This window comes from Abramis brama (genome assembly GCF_963993115.1).
Source record: "Abramis brama genome assembly, chromosome: 12".
Lineage (NCBI taxonomy): Eukaryota > Metazoa > Chordata > Actinopteri > Cypriniformes > Leuciscidae > Abramis > Abramis brama.
The window spans coordinates 4,935,400-4,951,256 of NC_139974.1; the positions used below are offsets into that span (position 1 = coordinate 4,935,400).

At 40.9% G+C, this 15,857-nt stretch overlaps 2 protein-coding genes and 1 long non-coding RNA gene across 4 annotated transcripts in view; 2 read left to right on the forward strand and 1 right to left on the reverse strand.

The window, feature by feature from the left end:
- Window positions 1-15,857, reverse strand: part of LOC311094054 (E3 ubiquitin-protein ligase TRIM39-like) — an 81,814-nt gene that overhangs the window by 48,591 nt on the left and 17,366 nt on the right. The window contains exons 7-8 of one of the 2 annotated variants that reach the window (XM_084131777.1): window positions 13,026-13,052; window positions 12,034-12,871 (exon numbers count right to left, since the gene is read on the reverse strand). The exons of the other annotated variant lie outside the window; for it this stretch is intronic. Of the exons in view, the coding sequence (XP_083987903.1) occupies window positions 12,324-12,871; window positions 13,026-13,052 (575 nt within the window). The 3' untranslated portion in view covers window positions 12,034-12,323. Of the gene's footprint in view, window positions 1-12,033; window positions 12,872-13,025; window positions 13,053-15,857 lie in introns of those variants that run through there. 2 annotated transcript variants of the gene reach the window in all.
- On the forward strand, window positions 3,425-7,201 carry LOC311093778 (uncharacterized protein; the record flags this gene model as incomplete). Its single annotated transcript, XM_084131372.1, has 7 exons — window positions 3,425-3,795; window positions 4,685-4,755; window positions 4,843-5,019; window positions 5,110-5,171; window positions 6,762-6,873; window positions 6,968-7,116; window positions 7,169-7,201. Exons 1-7 carry the CDS (start codon window positions 3,638-3,640, stop codon window positions 7,199-7,201), a joined length of 762 nt encoding a protein of 253 aa, XP_083987498.1. The 5' UTR covers window positions 3,425-3,637.
- Window positions 5,354-6,599, forward strand: LOC311094074. Its single transcript, XR_014608557.1, has 3 exons — window positions 5,354-5,711; window positions 5,791-5,826; window positions 5,926-6,599. It is a non-coding gene; the product is annotated as an uncharacterized lncRNA (long non-coding RNA).

The following is a 15,857-nucleotide window of genomic DNA, read 5'->3' on the forward strand; positions in this document are numbered from 1 at the left end:
TGTCTTTTCCCCACCTAAAGCTGAGCTTTGACTGATAGCTTTTTATTTTTGTCTGTCAGTGAAGAAAGTAAACATAGGGTCAACTGATAGGTTGATTTATGAATCATTTTCTCAGACAAAGCTACCAGGAAAGCTAGGTAACTAAGTCCATCTACAATGAAATATAAATTATTTTATTTTTTTAAGCTTTTTAGCCTTTGTAATCAACAATACGGTTGGTTATTCATCAAGTCACCCCATGAAAATCTATTTAATTTCAAATCATTTAACTAACCAGCTAAACGTGTATTAATGTAACTGTCTATTGGCAATATGATTAATCTGTTCTATATTTATTTCTATTTATTAAAAATAACAACATGAATTATCAATTTGCCACTTCTATAAATCAAGTACTTAAAAGAAAATCACAAATCCCTTTACTCTACTCTTACTCTAATATATGTATGTACACTCCTACTGATTCATTATTACTTAATACAAAACTATATTTATTAATAGCCTACAAAACAAAATAACTCCACATGATGTTTCTCTCTCTGGGCCATCTAGTGCTTTCAGACAATGATGTGTGTCTTTAATCATTTCTGTGCATGGCATGTAATGCCGAAATACAAAATAATATGTTTTAAAGTTTAAAAAGTAAATTAAAATAAATCATGATCGTTTTCTAAAGTATGTTTTCATGGGTGTTAATCGCTTCATTTTTGTAGGAATAAAAAACAACTATCACACTGTGATAAGGGCTGAAGGTGAACGCAGCGAAACGTATTGGTAGCCTATTGGATGAGAAACCGAACCGTCCCGTGTTGCTCCCATGCAATGCTCCAGTAACATTACATTATGTAAACTGCAATGCATTTATGACAAAGAACTGCACCGATGCAGATGTAATATCATAGCAACCTATCAATAAATGCACTCACGACACACCTTGTACTCTCTGATGTTCGCTCTGCTCGGCGCCCCTGCAGATTCAAAAATGCGCTAAATCCAAGCAGACTCAGATAAGGGGAGGAGCCGAAACTTGACGCAGCTTGCCGCCGTTTCAAATGAGTTTTTTTAAAGAGGACTGAAGCGATCAAAAATGTATTAGGCCCCGTTTACACGTACATGGTTATTTTGAAAAACGGAGACATTTCTCTTCGTTTGCGCCCTTCGTTTACACGCAAACGGAGGATTCGCCAATGAAACCGATTCTTTCTAAAAACTCCGGCCAGAGTGGAGATTTTGAAAATCTTTGTTTGCCCGTTTGCATGTAAACTGAGAAAAACGGAGTTTTAGGCAGCGACGTCACAGAATGTGACTATTTTCGGGATTCTGATTGGCTAAAGTGGGCTTGAGCTTCTCGTTACACTGCCACCTACAGGTTTGGCATGCTCTTGACAGCATATACACAGGTTCGTGTGCACAATGTTATTTTTGAAAACGAAGAGGGGTGAAATGTCCGTTTATTAAAATAGCCATCCACGTGTAAACGTAGCCTTAATCAAATATTTTTTAGGGGGGCTGGGCAGAAGTTTAGGCTGAAGCCCCCCTAAAAAAGGCCTAGTGACGCCCCTGGCTGCCTCGACAACCTTTGTGAAGACGCGAGGAGACAGGGCTAGCCCGAAAGGGAGAACCGCGTACTGGTATGCCTGCCCCTCGAATTATATATATATATATATATATATATATATATACTGGTATGCCTCATTTGCAAGGATGGATTACTGACCGGGCCTATGGGGCCAGTGCCCAGGGGCCCTTGACTACCAGGAGCCCAGGGGGGCCCGGGCTTTAAGCTTTTCCGCAATCCAGTTTGATACAGAAAACTCATCAACAATGAAAACAAATGTTTATATATGCTTGAATATGTGTCCCATAGCCTCAGGGGTGCCGCTAGAAATGTTACACCCTATGAAAGAATATCAGGTTGGGCCCCTATACCGCACCCATTACATTAATAAAATCGATCTCTGGGGGCCCTAAAAGTATGGGCCCTTAGAACCATCCTAACTTTCTTCCCCTTAGTGGCACCCCTGCTATACAAGGCCTCTTAAACAAGGCTCTAGTCGAGGGCTCACTGGCACTCCAGTTACTACTGGGCCCTGTGGAAATATAAGCTGCCAAATCTCTTATAGAACCATTGTCTGTTCAATCCTGTTTCAAATTATATTTAATTTAACCACTCTTTAAGCTTCTTTCTTTGTGTGAATAAGAAAAAGTACTATTTGTCAGAATCAGAAAGAGATGTATTGCCATTTTTTGCAGACACAAGGAATTTGAACTGGGTTTCCTAAAACTTTCTTAACGACATTGATCTTAAGTTATACCTTAAACTTTAAATAAATTAAGTTCAATTAAATAAATAAGGTAGCCTGTATTAGCTTAAGCTTTAAGGCTTAAAGCCTTAAATACGCTCTGTCTCTATGGAGTGTGTTGTGTGTTTGTGTTGAATTGGGTCTGGATTTCCAGGCTAGGTTAAGTATGCCTTCTGTAAGACAGGCCTACTGTAGGCAGCCTATAAGGTTGTGGTCTGGAGGACCACTCCAACATTATCACTGCCCAGTGGCTGTGCATAATGCTTCTTTAGCCTACATCGCAGTCTATCTGAATTTAATTCTGAAGTTATAATAAACCCAGTATTTATATTTTTATAAAAGCCTTTATAAAATATCCAAGGTTTGGTTTGCAATTTGTATTATTTTACATGTAGCCTAGCCAATAGTAAAATTATTTTATTTACAAATGTCATGTTTGAGATTTTTTTTTTATTCGTTAGACTATTTAAATTAATCTAGCCTAGCCTATATATTCATAAATAAGTTCAGTTATATTGTCACTTCGCTTTGGTTTATTCTTGGTTTTGTGACAGAGCCTTGACGCATTTTCTTGTCTTTGTGTGAGCGCGCGGTTTCGGAGCACAAGTGTGCCTTGTTTCATGTTCGGACACTCAGTTTGGTTTCAGTTTTGCGTCAGGATTCGGACATTCAAGCTCTGTGTGTTTGTCTTCTGTTTGTGTGAGCACTTGTCTGAGTGTGCGGTTTCGAGTTCGCCCGGATCGTGCGCTCTTCTGTTCTCGTACGTGTTGTCGTGTTCTGTGTAGCACGCGGTTCGTGTTTACATCGGCTGCGTGCTGATCGTGTCATGTTTTGTCTTGTGCTAATTGCACGCAGCTTATGTTTTTTATTGGCTGCGTGCTTTCATGTTGTCATTTCCCCTCTCTGAGTTTCTCTGTCAAGCCAACTCAATTCCCCCATTTTTACAGAGCAAAATAAATAGCCTGTAAACGATTAACTTGCAATCGTAACTTATGAAATAGGCTATTACAAAGAAACAATAAAAAAAGATGTGTTTGACAAAATTAGAAAAGTAAGGATGAATGATGTTTGACAGGGAATGCAACACTGAGCGCAACTGGAACAGATCCGAGGCCTGTTGCACAAAAGTAGAATTAAGACATCCGGGATAAATGACTCAGCTGAGCTCAATGAAGCCAAAACATGTGCGTCCAGGCTTAATTGGTTGCACAAAGACCAAGCCAGGATGAGCAGACACGGATTCATTAAGCCAGGTGAAACCAATCCTGGATAGGTGCGCGCTCACGGCTCACTCAAATAGACCCCGCCACAGATCACAGATTAACTGATTTACCATGGCAATTAGAGCCGCGTACTTTTCCCCGTCGGAAGCACAAATCCTCATGGAGGCATACGAGGAGGTAAAAGATATAATTAAGAAGAAAGGCAACACCGCCACAGTGATAAAGCAAAGAGAAAAAGCGTGGCAAAGTATTGCAGACCGCCTGAATGCGTAAGTAGTGCACAATTACACACTCACCGCTCCGAAACATCACAATTACAATTCAAATATTTAATTCACATCTCCAAAAACGCAGTTGTACTGTAATTATGAAACGGTTAAATTTTTAATTGAAATGCACTGCAGATATGAGTGAAATTGTGTAAAGTAACTCCATCACACTGTATAAAGCTATGATAAATTATGATTAAAGCCTTACATTATTATTTAACGTTATTACGCTCAGTACGGTTTAATCTTAGCCGTTGTACTCTGCTTCTTATGTTGTCCACCGTTTTTTTTTGTGTTTCTCCTGCTTTTATTAATGTAAAGCTGCTTTGACAGAATGAAACAATTGTGAAAAGTGCTATATAAATAAAATTTAATTGAATAAATAGATGAGCTATAATAATAATAATCACTTTAATTTATATAGCGCCTTTCAAAGGACCCAAGGTCGGTTGCTCACTGCACTGCAAAAATGTCTTTCTTACTTAGTATTTTTGTCTTGTTTTCAGTAAAAAAAAAATATCTAAAAAAAATCTTAAATATTTTCTTGAGCAAAATTACCTAGGAAAATAAGCAAAAAAATCTGCAAGTGAAACAAGAGAACTTTTCTAAAATTAAGTGTTTATGGAAAAAGTAAACTTATTTCAAGAGAATTTTTCTTATTATATTGACAGATTTTTTATTTTTTTGCTTGTTTTAAGCACACATTTACTTAAAGTTTATATTTTTTGTCTAAACTATACTTATTTTGCTAGGTCATTTAGCAAATCAAGAAAATACATCTTTATTTAAGATTTTTTATATATATTTTTTTTTGATATTTTTACTGAAAACAAGACAAAAATACCAAGTCATTTGTGTGTGTGTGTGTGTGTGTGTGTGTGTGATGTAGATTAAACATGAACGGGCCAAAACGGACATGGCAGCAGGTCAAAATCAAATACAAGAACATTCTGCAGAATGGTATGGTCCCTGACTAATATTTAACAAAGCACAAGCATATATTGTACCCAGAAGGTGCCTGCTCACACATTGTCTGTACTGTTTTAGCAGTGAAAAAGAATACCCACAGACAAGGCACGGGTGGTGGGTCACCAAAGGCTGACCTTACCCCAGCAGAGGACATGGCCTTGGAGCTAAATAAAGGCAGGCCCGTCTTAGAGGGGATCCCTGGGGGGAAAGAGACGAGCATAGGTTCCTCCCAAGATGCCACCCGCTTCATTCAAGGTATGTCCTTCCATCTCTACATGGGATACAACCACATTCATATTGAATCAATTTGGACTGTCTGAGTTTGGTTTACCTATTGCCTTGCAGTGTCTGGCAGCACTGTGTTCCTGTTAGAGCCACCAGCACAAGCACCAGACGATGCTGATCCAGTGAGTACTCAATCAAAGGCATACTGTAGGCCTGGCATGTCTTGTCTACTAGCTTCAATATGAATCCGATTAAATGTGATAGGGTGAAAGCCCCAGTGCAGCAGCAACAGCACATGATAGAGACGATGATGAGGAGGAGACCATCTCTCTGGATTCCAGAAGGCATGAGGTATCATGTTAAGACTGTGAAAGTACTATTTACTCTACAATGGTGAGGAGTCCTCATCAAAATCAAAAAATCTAATTTCTTTTACAGGACCCAGATGCTATACAGTGGGAAAACCAGCCTGGCAACATAGTGCGTATTAATAAAAGGACACCACATCCTGCCAAATTCCAGCTGCGCTAATTGTATTGTGTTCACAGAGCTCACAAGCTATCAGAAAGTTGTATGGCAACCACCTCCGGCGCCAAATAGAACTGGCAGACATAGACATTCAGTACAAGAAGAAAAAGATGGAAAATCTTGCACTGGAGTCCGAAATAAAAAAGAGGACAATTAGGAAACTGGACCTTGAAATAAAAAAACTTGAGAGGGAGGTGAGATATGCCTTCAATGTACACTGTATGCTAACTGTAACACAAATGTATTAATCATTATTTTTCTTTCCTCCCCCAGCTCCAAGAAGATGACACAGCTCAAAATAAAAATTAGGTATATTCTCGTAAAGTCAAGTGAGCCATGACATATGAGCTCTTATTGTGAGCACACAGGACGGTGGCATCTTTCTAAGGTTTTTTTTTATTTTCCCAGCAATCAGTACAACCAAGTCATCGTTATAAGGCACCGGCCTCTTTTGCCCACCCCCCCAGCACCAGGTGTGGCCACTAGCCTATATGAAGGCCCAAAATTGTGTGTTCCTTTCTGCTCTGACAATGGCATGCCCATTCTTGCGAGATGTGGTGGATGAAGAAGCACTTGTGCTGAGGAGAGCCTTCAGGCGAGAAAGGGTCTTCAGGGACCGGTTGGACCCACTGGCCTTCCATGATGACCATCTATATGAAAGATACAGGTTTTCTGCAGATGGCATCAGGTATCTATGCAGACTACTGGGTCCCAGGATTAAGCACCGCACTGCATGGAGCCATGCACTGAGTGTGGAGCAAATGGTTTGTGTGGCCTTGCGCTTTTTTGCTAGTGGAGCCTTCCTGTACTCAGTGGGGGATGCAGAACAGCTGAACAAGGCCACAATTTGCCGCACAATAAGGAGTGTGTGTCTGGCTATCAAAGCATTAGCAGATGTCTTCATCTCCTTCCCTGGCCACAGAAGACTCTGTGACATCAAAGAGGAGTTATATAGGATTGCAGGTAAGAGGATCTACAAATTACAGGACAACTGTTAACACATAGTAGGATACTCATTACTTTGTGTGACAGGTTTCCCCAATGTCATTGGTGCAGTGGACTGCACACACATAAGGATAAAAGCCCCCTCAGGTGCTCATGAGGCCGATTTTGTGAATAGGAAATCCTTTCACAGCATTAATGTTCAGGTGAACATAACTTTTTGATATTGTCCATTGACGAACACTCTGCATTGCCAGTGATGTGCATTGATTGGTGTAATATTCCTCATCTTATGATTTCAGATGGTCTGCAATGCTGACTGTGTGATCAGCAATGTTGTGGCAAAATGGCCTGGCTCAGTCCATGACTCCAGAATCTTTCGGGCCTCTGAAATCTATCAGTGCCCATCACAAGGTAAGCCACACAACCCCTATTTATAACCATCATGGCTGTGTCAAGAATATCACTGTGTTTATGAGGTAGTAATGATGAGATTTTGTGTTGACAGGTGAATTCTCTGGTGTGTTGCTGGGAGACAGGGGGTATGGCTGCCAGCCTTTTCTCCTGACACCTTTCACAGACCCCCAGGAAGCACAGCAGGCCTACAACCATGCCCATGCCAGGACCAGGGCCAGTTATATACAGACCTTTGAATGTGTATGTATCATTTTGTATACTATGCTTTGATTCTGTGCTTTCCATCTTGTAGAGTCACTGTGACTTCAGTTTCGAAAGGAGCTGATGGTTTACCTGCTTTGTTTTGTCCTTATTCAATAAAGGAACATAATGTTACACATTGTGTTTTTATATTCATATGGAATGTGTATTTGTGTATTTGTTCAGAGTACTAGGGCCACACTGAGGAAAAAGGATAGTCATAAATTTATGAGGCTGGTTCTTTCTGCAGAAAAGCTACATATTCTTTTTACAGTTTTGATACTTATGACAATGTGATACTTAATATTCTGGCACATCAGCATGTCTTTGTTTATGAAACCATACTGAAGTACAATTTCACGAAATGCCCCACTGACTGACATTAGGGATGAGATTAAATAGATCCTGGAATTTAGCCTGGTCTGGAGCAGGCTAGCTCCACAGAATAAATCTCCATGGTAATTTATACCATAACATATCCTCCTGCCCCCTATCCAGCTTTAGTGCAACCGGATTACGGATCAATTGAGCCAGGATCACCAAGATATCCTGGCTTAATCCCTTATCCTAGTTTTGTGCAACAGGCCCCCGGTGTGTTTGACCCATAGACTGTAAAAAATAGGTTTGACCATAAGTCTTATGACCAAAATACATTATCTACATAAATACATAATCTGTCTGAAAGTATGTTCCCGGCTTTACACACTTTACTTTAATACAGTTGGTTGAACGACTATAAAATGCCTTCCTCAACTACAAAAGTATAGACTATGTTTATTTGAAAGAACTGATTTTCTTTTTTTACTGGGCCAATCAGATTTTAGTTGCGGGGGCACTTTAAATGACTGGTCCAATCAGATTTTAGTTGCTAAGGCGCTTGAAATTACTGGTCTAATCAGATTTTAATACCTTAGACTTTTGACATTGTTCTTATTTGTTTGCTAATTAATGCTTAACAATGGATCTAAAGAAAACAAGTGGTGCTTTTAAAAGAAAATCAAAAAAGACCAGGGAAGCAAAGGAAGCTATTTTTTTTTGAAGAAGTTTCCTTCAATTTCGAATTTCTTTGCAAAACCACTGGAATTTAACAACGAGGAAACCGTTAGCATAGAGCCTTGCACTAGCAGGGCTTGTGGCCTTGTTAAACTGTAGGCTGCTACAGTTTCCCATTCTGGGGAAGAAAAAGATGAGGATAGCACAACCTTTTGTGAATCTGATAATGATTCCATGAAGATCCAAGAACACCCATCGCTACCAGTCTCAGAGGAGGTATCTTAAATTTCCCGCAACCCGGCAGGGACAGACCACCCACAGCAACAACGTCAAACGGGCGCTGCGCTTCAGAAGGTTAATATAATTTTCGTTAGTCAGTGTTCAATGTTTTATTTAAATTATTTAATTTCGTTTTCACTTTATTCAGTTTAGCCTATCTTATTTTTTTATTTTAATTATTTAATTTCGTATTCAGTTTAGCCTATCTTATTTTTTTTTATTTAAATTATTTAATTTCGTTTTCACTTTATTCAGTTTAGCTTATCTTATTTTTTTGTGTGTTTTCTTGCTTAGTTATTTTAATATTTTAACGAAGATGTTTTAACAGGAGATATATATATATATATATATATATATATATATATATATATATATATATATATATATATATATATATATATATACACACAAAACTTTTTCTTTTTTCTTAATTAACCTATATTTGACAGGTGTGATCAAAAAGAGAAAAATATCAGAAAAATGTATTAGTGCCTCGATTCTGTAAACACTGTACAATGTAGGCTATAGGTCTATGCTTTTTTTTAGCGCATGGGTTGCGCAGACATTTGACGCAGAGTGAGAATGGTTTCAGATCATCATAACTTTCACTTTCTATTATACGAATGCGCAGCTAAAATAACAGGGGAAAAAATAGTGTTTGGGTTGGGGGGGGGTGGCTGGCTGGCTGGCTGGCTGGGGGGGGGGGGCCTTTGAGACAATTGGCCCCGGGGCCTTTGCACGTCATAATCCGTCCCTGCTCATTTGCATATGTAAACATGACATTTCAGAAAACTTGTAATACAAAAAATGTCTGTCTCTATGTAAGTAAAAAAACTGGAAAGGTTTTATGGTGATATCTATAACTTAAAATTTTTACCCTATCCACCTGTAGTGTTTCGGCTGTGAATAATGCACCCTTTGTTTCGATAACAATTACAAGAAAATGGGACCCTTATTTCAATGTTATACGGTGGATCCTTATTCAGGAGACATTGAACTTTCTAAAAATGTGGTATAAAAACTTTTCCTCAAAAATGCCTACAGGGTTACACAATCTTGAAGATTCGGACCTGACTACCACTGCTGTTCACTCTGTACATGCTACCATTAGGAGATATCATTAGGAAACATGGAATTAGCTTTCACTGTTATGCCGACTATACTCAGCTGTATATTTCTTCAAAACCTAACGAATTCACAAAATTAACGGAATGCATAGCTGATATAAAAAATTGGATGACTCGTAATTTCCTACTTCTAAATTCTGAAAAAACAAAACAAAACAGAGATTCTAATTGGACAAAAAACTTCCTCACTTAATAACCTAGAATACTGTCTAACACTTGATGGCTGCTCTGTTAAGTCTTCGTCGTCGGTTAGGAACCTGTGTGTGCTCTTTGATACCAACCTTTCATTTCAAAGTCACGAGTCTAGTATCTGTAAAACCGCATTTTTCCATCTTAAAAATATATCTAAATTACGCCATATGCTCTCATTGACAAATGCGGAACAATTAGTTCATGCGTTCATGACCTCCAGGCTAGATTATTGTAATGCTCTACTGGGTGGTTGCCCTGCACGCTTAATAAACAAACTACAGCTGGTCCAAAGCGCAGCAGCTCGAGTTCTTACCAGAACCAGGAAGTATGACCATATTAGCCCGGTTCTGTCAAAACTGCATTGGCTCCTTATTAAACATTGCATCAATTTTAAAATATTGCTGATTACTTACAAAGCACTAAATGGTTTAGCTCCGCAGTAATTGAGCGAGCTCTTAACGCATTATAGTCCTTCACGTCTATTGCGATCTCAAAATTCCAGCCAGTTAATAATACCTAGAATATTTTTTTTCCTACTATGGAAGTCAATGGTTCCAGTTAACTGTCTGGTTACTGACATTCTTCAAAATATCTATCTTTCTGTGCAGCAGAAGAAAGAAATTCATACAGGTTTGAAACAACTTGAGGGTGAGTAAATGATGACAGAATTTTCATTTTAAAGTGGAGTATCCCTTTAAAGCAGTGCTTCTCAATTATTTTCTGTTACGCCCCCCCTAGGAAGAAGTAAACATTTCGCGCCCCCCAACTCTCTGCCGCGACTGTAAATAGTATCATTTGTCTATAAATTTTTTATAAGTACACCTCTGCATAACATTGTATCCTTATTAACATTAAAGAAAACAAAAAAAAAAAGAAAGAAATATAGATCAACTTACAACAAAGAATACATTTATTAACATTGTTTTTTAGTCTGTAACAGAAAAGACTTAAAGTGCATCAATTTGCCTGAAATTTAAAAAAAAAATTCAATCCTTATTTAAAGTGTAAACATTTTTTGACCATTTGATACTGAAAAATAAAATTAAATATCAATAAATATTAATAAATTCAAATTGATCAGCAACATTAACTCAGGAGCACAATATATAAAACACTTTGATCTATAAAACAAAAATGAATAAAACAATTTGTGCTGATTTTTTTATTTTTTTATCAAAATGAGGAAGTCAGGACTGAAGTAACATTCACAAAGCGAGACGATTGTTGGCAATATTCGGCACGTTTTCGCTGAAAAAACTCAAGCGGTTTATCAGCGTGATTGGGGTGTAATGTCTTTAAGTGATGCCTTAATTTATTTGGCTTCATGCTGTCCGCTGCCAACATTTTTAGACGCAGTAAACATACCGGTCTTACTTCGTCTCCCACCGTAGGTGAAGCCAAGCGCAACATACGCTTCGTCACATTTCTCGTCTTAGCTTTCGGGAGACTTACGTTTGTCTCATTATCTCCGTCTCTCTCCGCCTTTCTTTTCATCCCTGTTAAATATTTTTCCATGGTGTCTCTTAAGGGTTTGTTATCTGCACTTCATATCTCCTGCTCTGTGCTGTGTGCTCTTGTTCAGTGCAAAAAAAACCCCACTTCCTGAAAAAGCATGTTCCCCGGGGTCTCGCGCGCCCCCCCTGACATCGCTCCGAGCCCCCCCAGGGGGTCGCGCCCCACTATTTGAGAAGCACTGCTTTAAAGACACATCTCTTTGACCTAGCATTCACATAATACATTATAGACTTCTATAATTCAATGTTAGGCTGCATAGATTAGGTCAGCTGGAACCAGGAACACTTCCCATAAAGTACAGCCTGCCATATCCAGGCCGTATCCAGATCTGACGAAAGACCTTCGTCTGGACCCGATGACAACGCAGTGCTGAAGTGCCAACTAGTCTCTCCCTATGGAGGATCCCTTTACAACGCTGTGAAAAAAACATAATCCTTAAAAAATCCTTAATCTGTTTACAGACTTTTCTGTTAACCATACATCACAACACAATGCAATGCATAATTCAAAACACAGGTAAAAACACTGTGAAACATCAATACGGAATATTCCTTCATTAACACATTGTGCCATATTTGTACAGACTTTTCTTAGAGTGTGTCCTTATCAATGTTTATTAACAATTTAAATGATGTTCATATGAAATGATGATAATGTTGTTATAGAGATTTTAGAAATGGCTGCTTAAAATGAAACTCCTCTCAATGTTATTGTCAGGTTTTGGAGAAGGGAAGTACAGTTCTGATATATATTGAGGTATTACCATCTGATTTACCACAGTATTATCACAGATTTTATTACAGCAATTAGACAGCTTTGATCATTTATTAATGTTATCATAATATGGTTGATTTTGATGTAAAAAAAAATACAGACACTTTCACTTTGTCAGGTTGAGATGGGAGAAAACAATGGCATGAATAATTATGAAAAATTGAAAATAAAATTGTTAAACAAGCATTATATTTTAATTTGAAATTATAGCTAGAAATGCTAGATTTTAACAATGAAAAAACAAATGATGAAAAAATAGCAAAACATGTTTAAATTTTTAATTATATAAACAATTTTGATTGTGTATTTCATATTAAGGCTGTAAATTCATTTATTATAATTGACAGGTGTGATGATCAGTGGAGTTGAGTTTTTACCTCCATGATTATTGCACGGGTTAAAATATGGAAAGAGTTTCCCAGTGAAAGACTGATCAGTGAAAGAGTAGAGATGACAGCTGGACTCCACATCATAAAAGGAGACCAGACCCTCCTCATAATCCACAAACACACCGACCCGCTGCGGCTTCACTCTCACACACAGAGAGACAGGAGAATCAGCACATGCTTTATATTCATTCTCATTCCTCAGCCACACAGTCCAGTATCCATCACTTGGAGTCAGTGTGATCAATCCCTTCCTGTTAATGGATTCCCTGGCCACTCCTAATTCCCAGTCAGTCTTTCCCTTCACCTGCACCTCAAAATAAAATCTCCCTGAGGAGAATCCCTCCTTTCCCAGGACAACAAAATAGCTATCAAATCTCTCTGGTTTGTTTGAGAGTTTCTGTCTAATGTCTCCATGTCTCACTTGTTTTCCATCATCAGACAGGATGAGTTTAGGTTGAGCTGTATCAGGATCCAGAGTCACATCCACTGAGAAAATAGAGAATATAAATCACAAATTTACAATTCAGATATTTAGTGATGATGTTTGTAATATGTAATCAGTGTTTAATCATATGTCGGTCAGTGATGAAGCTGTGAGTATCTGAATGTAATCTAGTGTAGTGCAGACAGCACACTGTACCTGCATACTGCTGTCTCCTCTTCAGTTCTGTAGAGACACATGACAATAAAACACCATCAGATATTTGACATGTTTATGTGTGGAAATATAGACAAGATTTAAGGTTATATTTAAAGAATTGTGTACAACATCATGTTTTTTCTGATCAATGTTTCTCTGCTGATATTTAGAGAATCCCTGAACTCCGATTGTGCTTGAGCTCGAAATACTCCTCCTTTTTAGAACATCTTTGGGAATGTTTTGTGAACATTTTATGAATTTTTTATTTTAGATATTGTTATGGCTAATGTTATTCATCTCAGTTTTGGAGTGTATTATTGTTGTGGTTATTCAGCAAAGACAACACTATAAAAAAAACCTTAGAGAAAGTGAAAATGAAAGCCCAGCACTGCGAAGCTGTTTGAACTACAGGTCAGAAATATTCCTCTAAAAAACAAACAAATCTACATTCATGATGTCCATCGATTTGATTTTCTTCTGCTAAACTGATTTTATCTGACACATAGGGGCTGTGTACACCTGGCCACTTCATGCGTTTTCTCAGATCGGATAGCTATCTGATTTATCAAAACGGTTCCCTATCGTTCGGTCACTACGACGTACGTCGTGGTGAACGACGAATAGGAATCTCGCTAGAGAGGCCAATCTACTTCGAGTGAAACTAAAACAAGCCAATACACATTGGCGTGCAATCATTTGCATCAGCTGCGCAGCCTCGCAGCGCGGGTATTTAACGAGCAGCTGGTGTGATTGCACTTCTGCTTTTTGCCTTGGTGGGTCAGACTTTTTGCCTTGGTGGGTCAGAGGGTGGGTCAGACTTCTCCCGCGCCGCCGCAGCAGCCTCCATCTAAACGGCGCCGTGGAGCCAGTCGCAGGCGGGCCACCCGCCTGTCCAGGACCCCGCTAAGAAGGGCGGCAAAGCCAGGAGCAAGCGGCCCTAGGACGGGCGACCCAGAGATGGCAGAAACTGCTCTCCAGGAGATGATGACCGCATCGCTCCATCCCCAGGAAGAGGGCCGGGTGGAAAATCCTTTGTTTCCTTTTGTTTTTGTTTTGGTCCCTTTGTTCCCGCTTGTACGGTCTCTGCGAGCCTGGTTAGCGCTCCCCAGTCCATCTCGCTGGCTCATTCGGACCATCAGGCTTGGCTATGCGATTCAGTTCGCCCGGCGTCCCCCCAAGTTTCGGGCCATCCACTCCACTACAGTGAGAGCAGCCGATGCCCATGTCTTGCGCGCTGAGATCGCAGTCCCACTGGCGAAGGACGCGATAGAGCCGGTCCCTCCAGCCGATATGAGGTCAGGACACTACAGTCCCTACTTCACTGTGCCCAAGAAAGGTGGGGGGTTACGACCGATCTTGGACCTGCGAGTTTTAAATCGGAGCCTTCACAGGCTACCGTTCAAACTGCTCACGCAGAAACGCATTTTCGAATGCATCCGTCCCCAAGATTGGTTTGCAGCGATCGACCTGAAGGACGTGTACTTTCATGTCTCGATTCTTCCTCGACACAGGCCGTTTCTGCGCTTTGCGTTAGAGGGTCGAGCATATCAGTACAAGGTCCTACCCTTCGGGCTGGCCCTGTCTCCCCGTGTCTTCACAAAAGTCACGGAGGGGGCCCTTGTTCCCATGAGAGAACAGGGCGTTCGCATTCTCAACTATCTCGACGACTGGCTCATACTAGCACACTCTCAAGATCAGTTATGCGAACACAGGGACCTCGTGCTCAGGCACCTCAGCCAGCTGGGCCTTCAGGTCAACTAGGAGAACAGAGCAAACTCGCCCCCGTGCAGAGGATCTCTTATCTCGGTATGGAGTTGGATTCGGTCGCACAGACAGCGCGCCTCACAGAGCAACGCGCTCAGTCGGTGCTGAACTGCTTGAACACGTTCAAGGGCAGGACGGCGGTCCCACTGAAATTCTTTCAGAGGCTCCTGGGACATATGGCAGCGGCAGCAGCGGTAACTCCGCTTGGCCTGCTCCATATGAAACGGCAGTGAAGTCCCGAGTCCCGAGATGGGCGTGGCATCACGGCACTCACCGGGTGGCAATCACACCGGAGTGCCGCCAGACCTTCAGTACGTGGTCCTCGTTCCTCCGGGCAGGAGTCCCCTTGGAACAGGTGTCTGTGGTTTTCACAGATGCCTCTGCCACCGGCTGGGGTCTCACGTACAACGGGCATGCAGTGTCAGGGGTGTGGACGGGCCCCCAACTGCACTGGCACATCAACTGCCTCGAGTTGCTAGCAGTACGACTCTCTCTGAGCCGCCTAAAAAGGCCGCTACAGGGCAGAGATGTGCTGGTCCGTATGGACAACACTGCGACCGTTGCGTACATTAACCGGCAAGGTGGTCTACGCTCCCGTCGCATGTCACAACTCCTCCTTTGGAGTCAGAAGCATCTGAGGTCGCTTCGAGCCATGTATGTCCCCGGTGTGCTCAACCGTGTGGCCGACGAGCTATCACGAGCTGTGCTCCCGGAAGAATGGCGACTCCACCCCCAGGCGGTTCAGCTGATCTGGAGAGAGTTCGGAGAGGCTCAGGTAGACCTGTTTGCCTCCTCAGAAACCTCCCACTGCCGGTTGTTTTACTCCCTGACCGAGGGAACACTCGGCACAGATGCACTGGCACACAGCTGGCCCCCGGGCCTCCGCAAATATGCATTTCCCCCAGTGAGCCTACTTGCACAGACCCTGTGCAAAGTTTGGGAGGACAAGGAACAGGTCCTTCTGGTGGCTCCCTATTGGCCCACCCGGACTTGGTTCCCAGAATTCATGCTCCTCGTGACAGTCCCTCCCTGGCCCATTTCTCTGAGGAAGGATCTTCTGACTCAGAG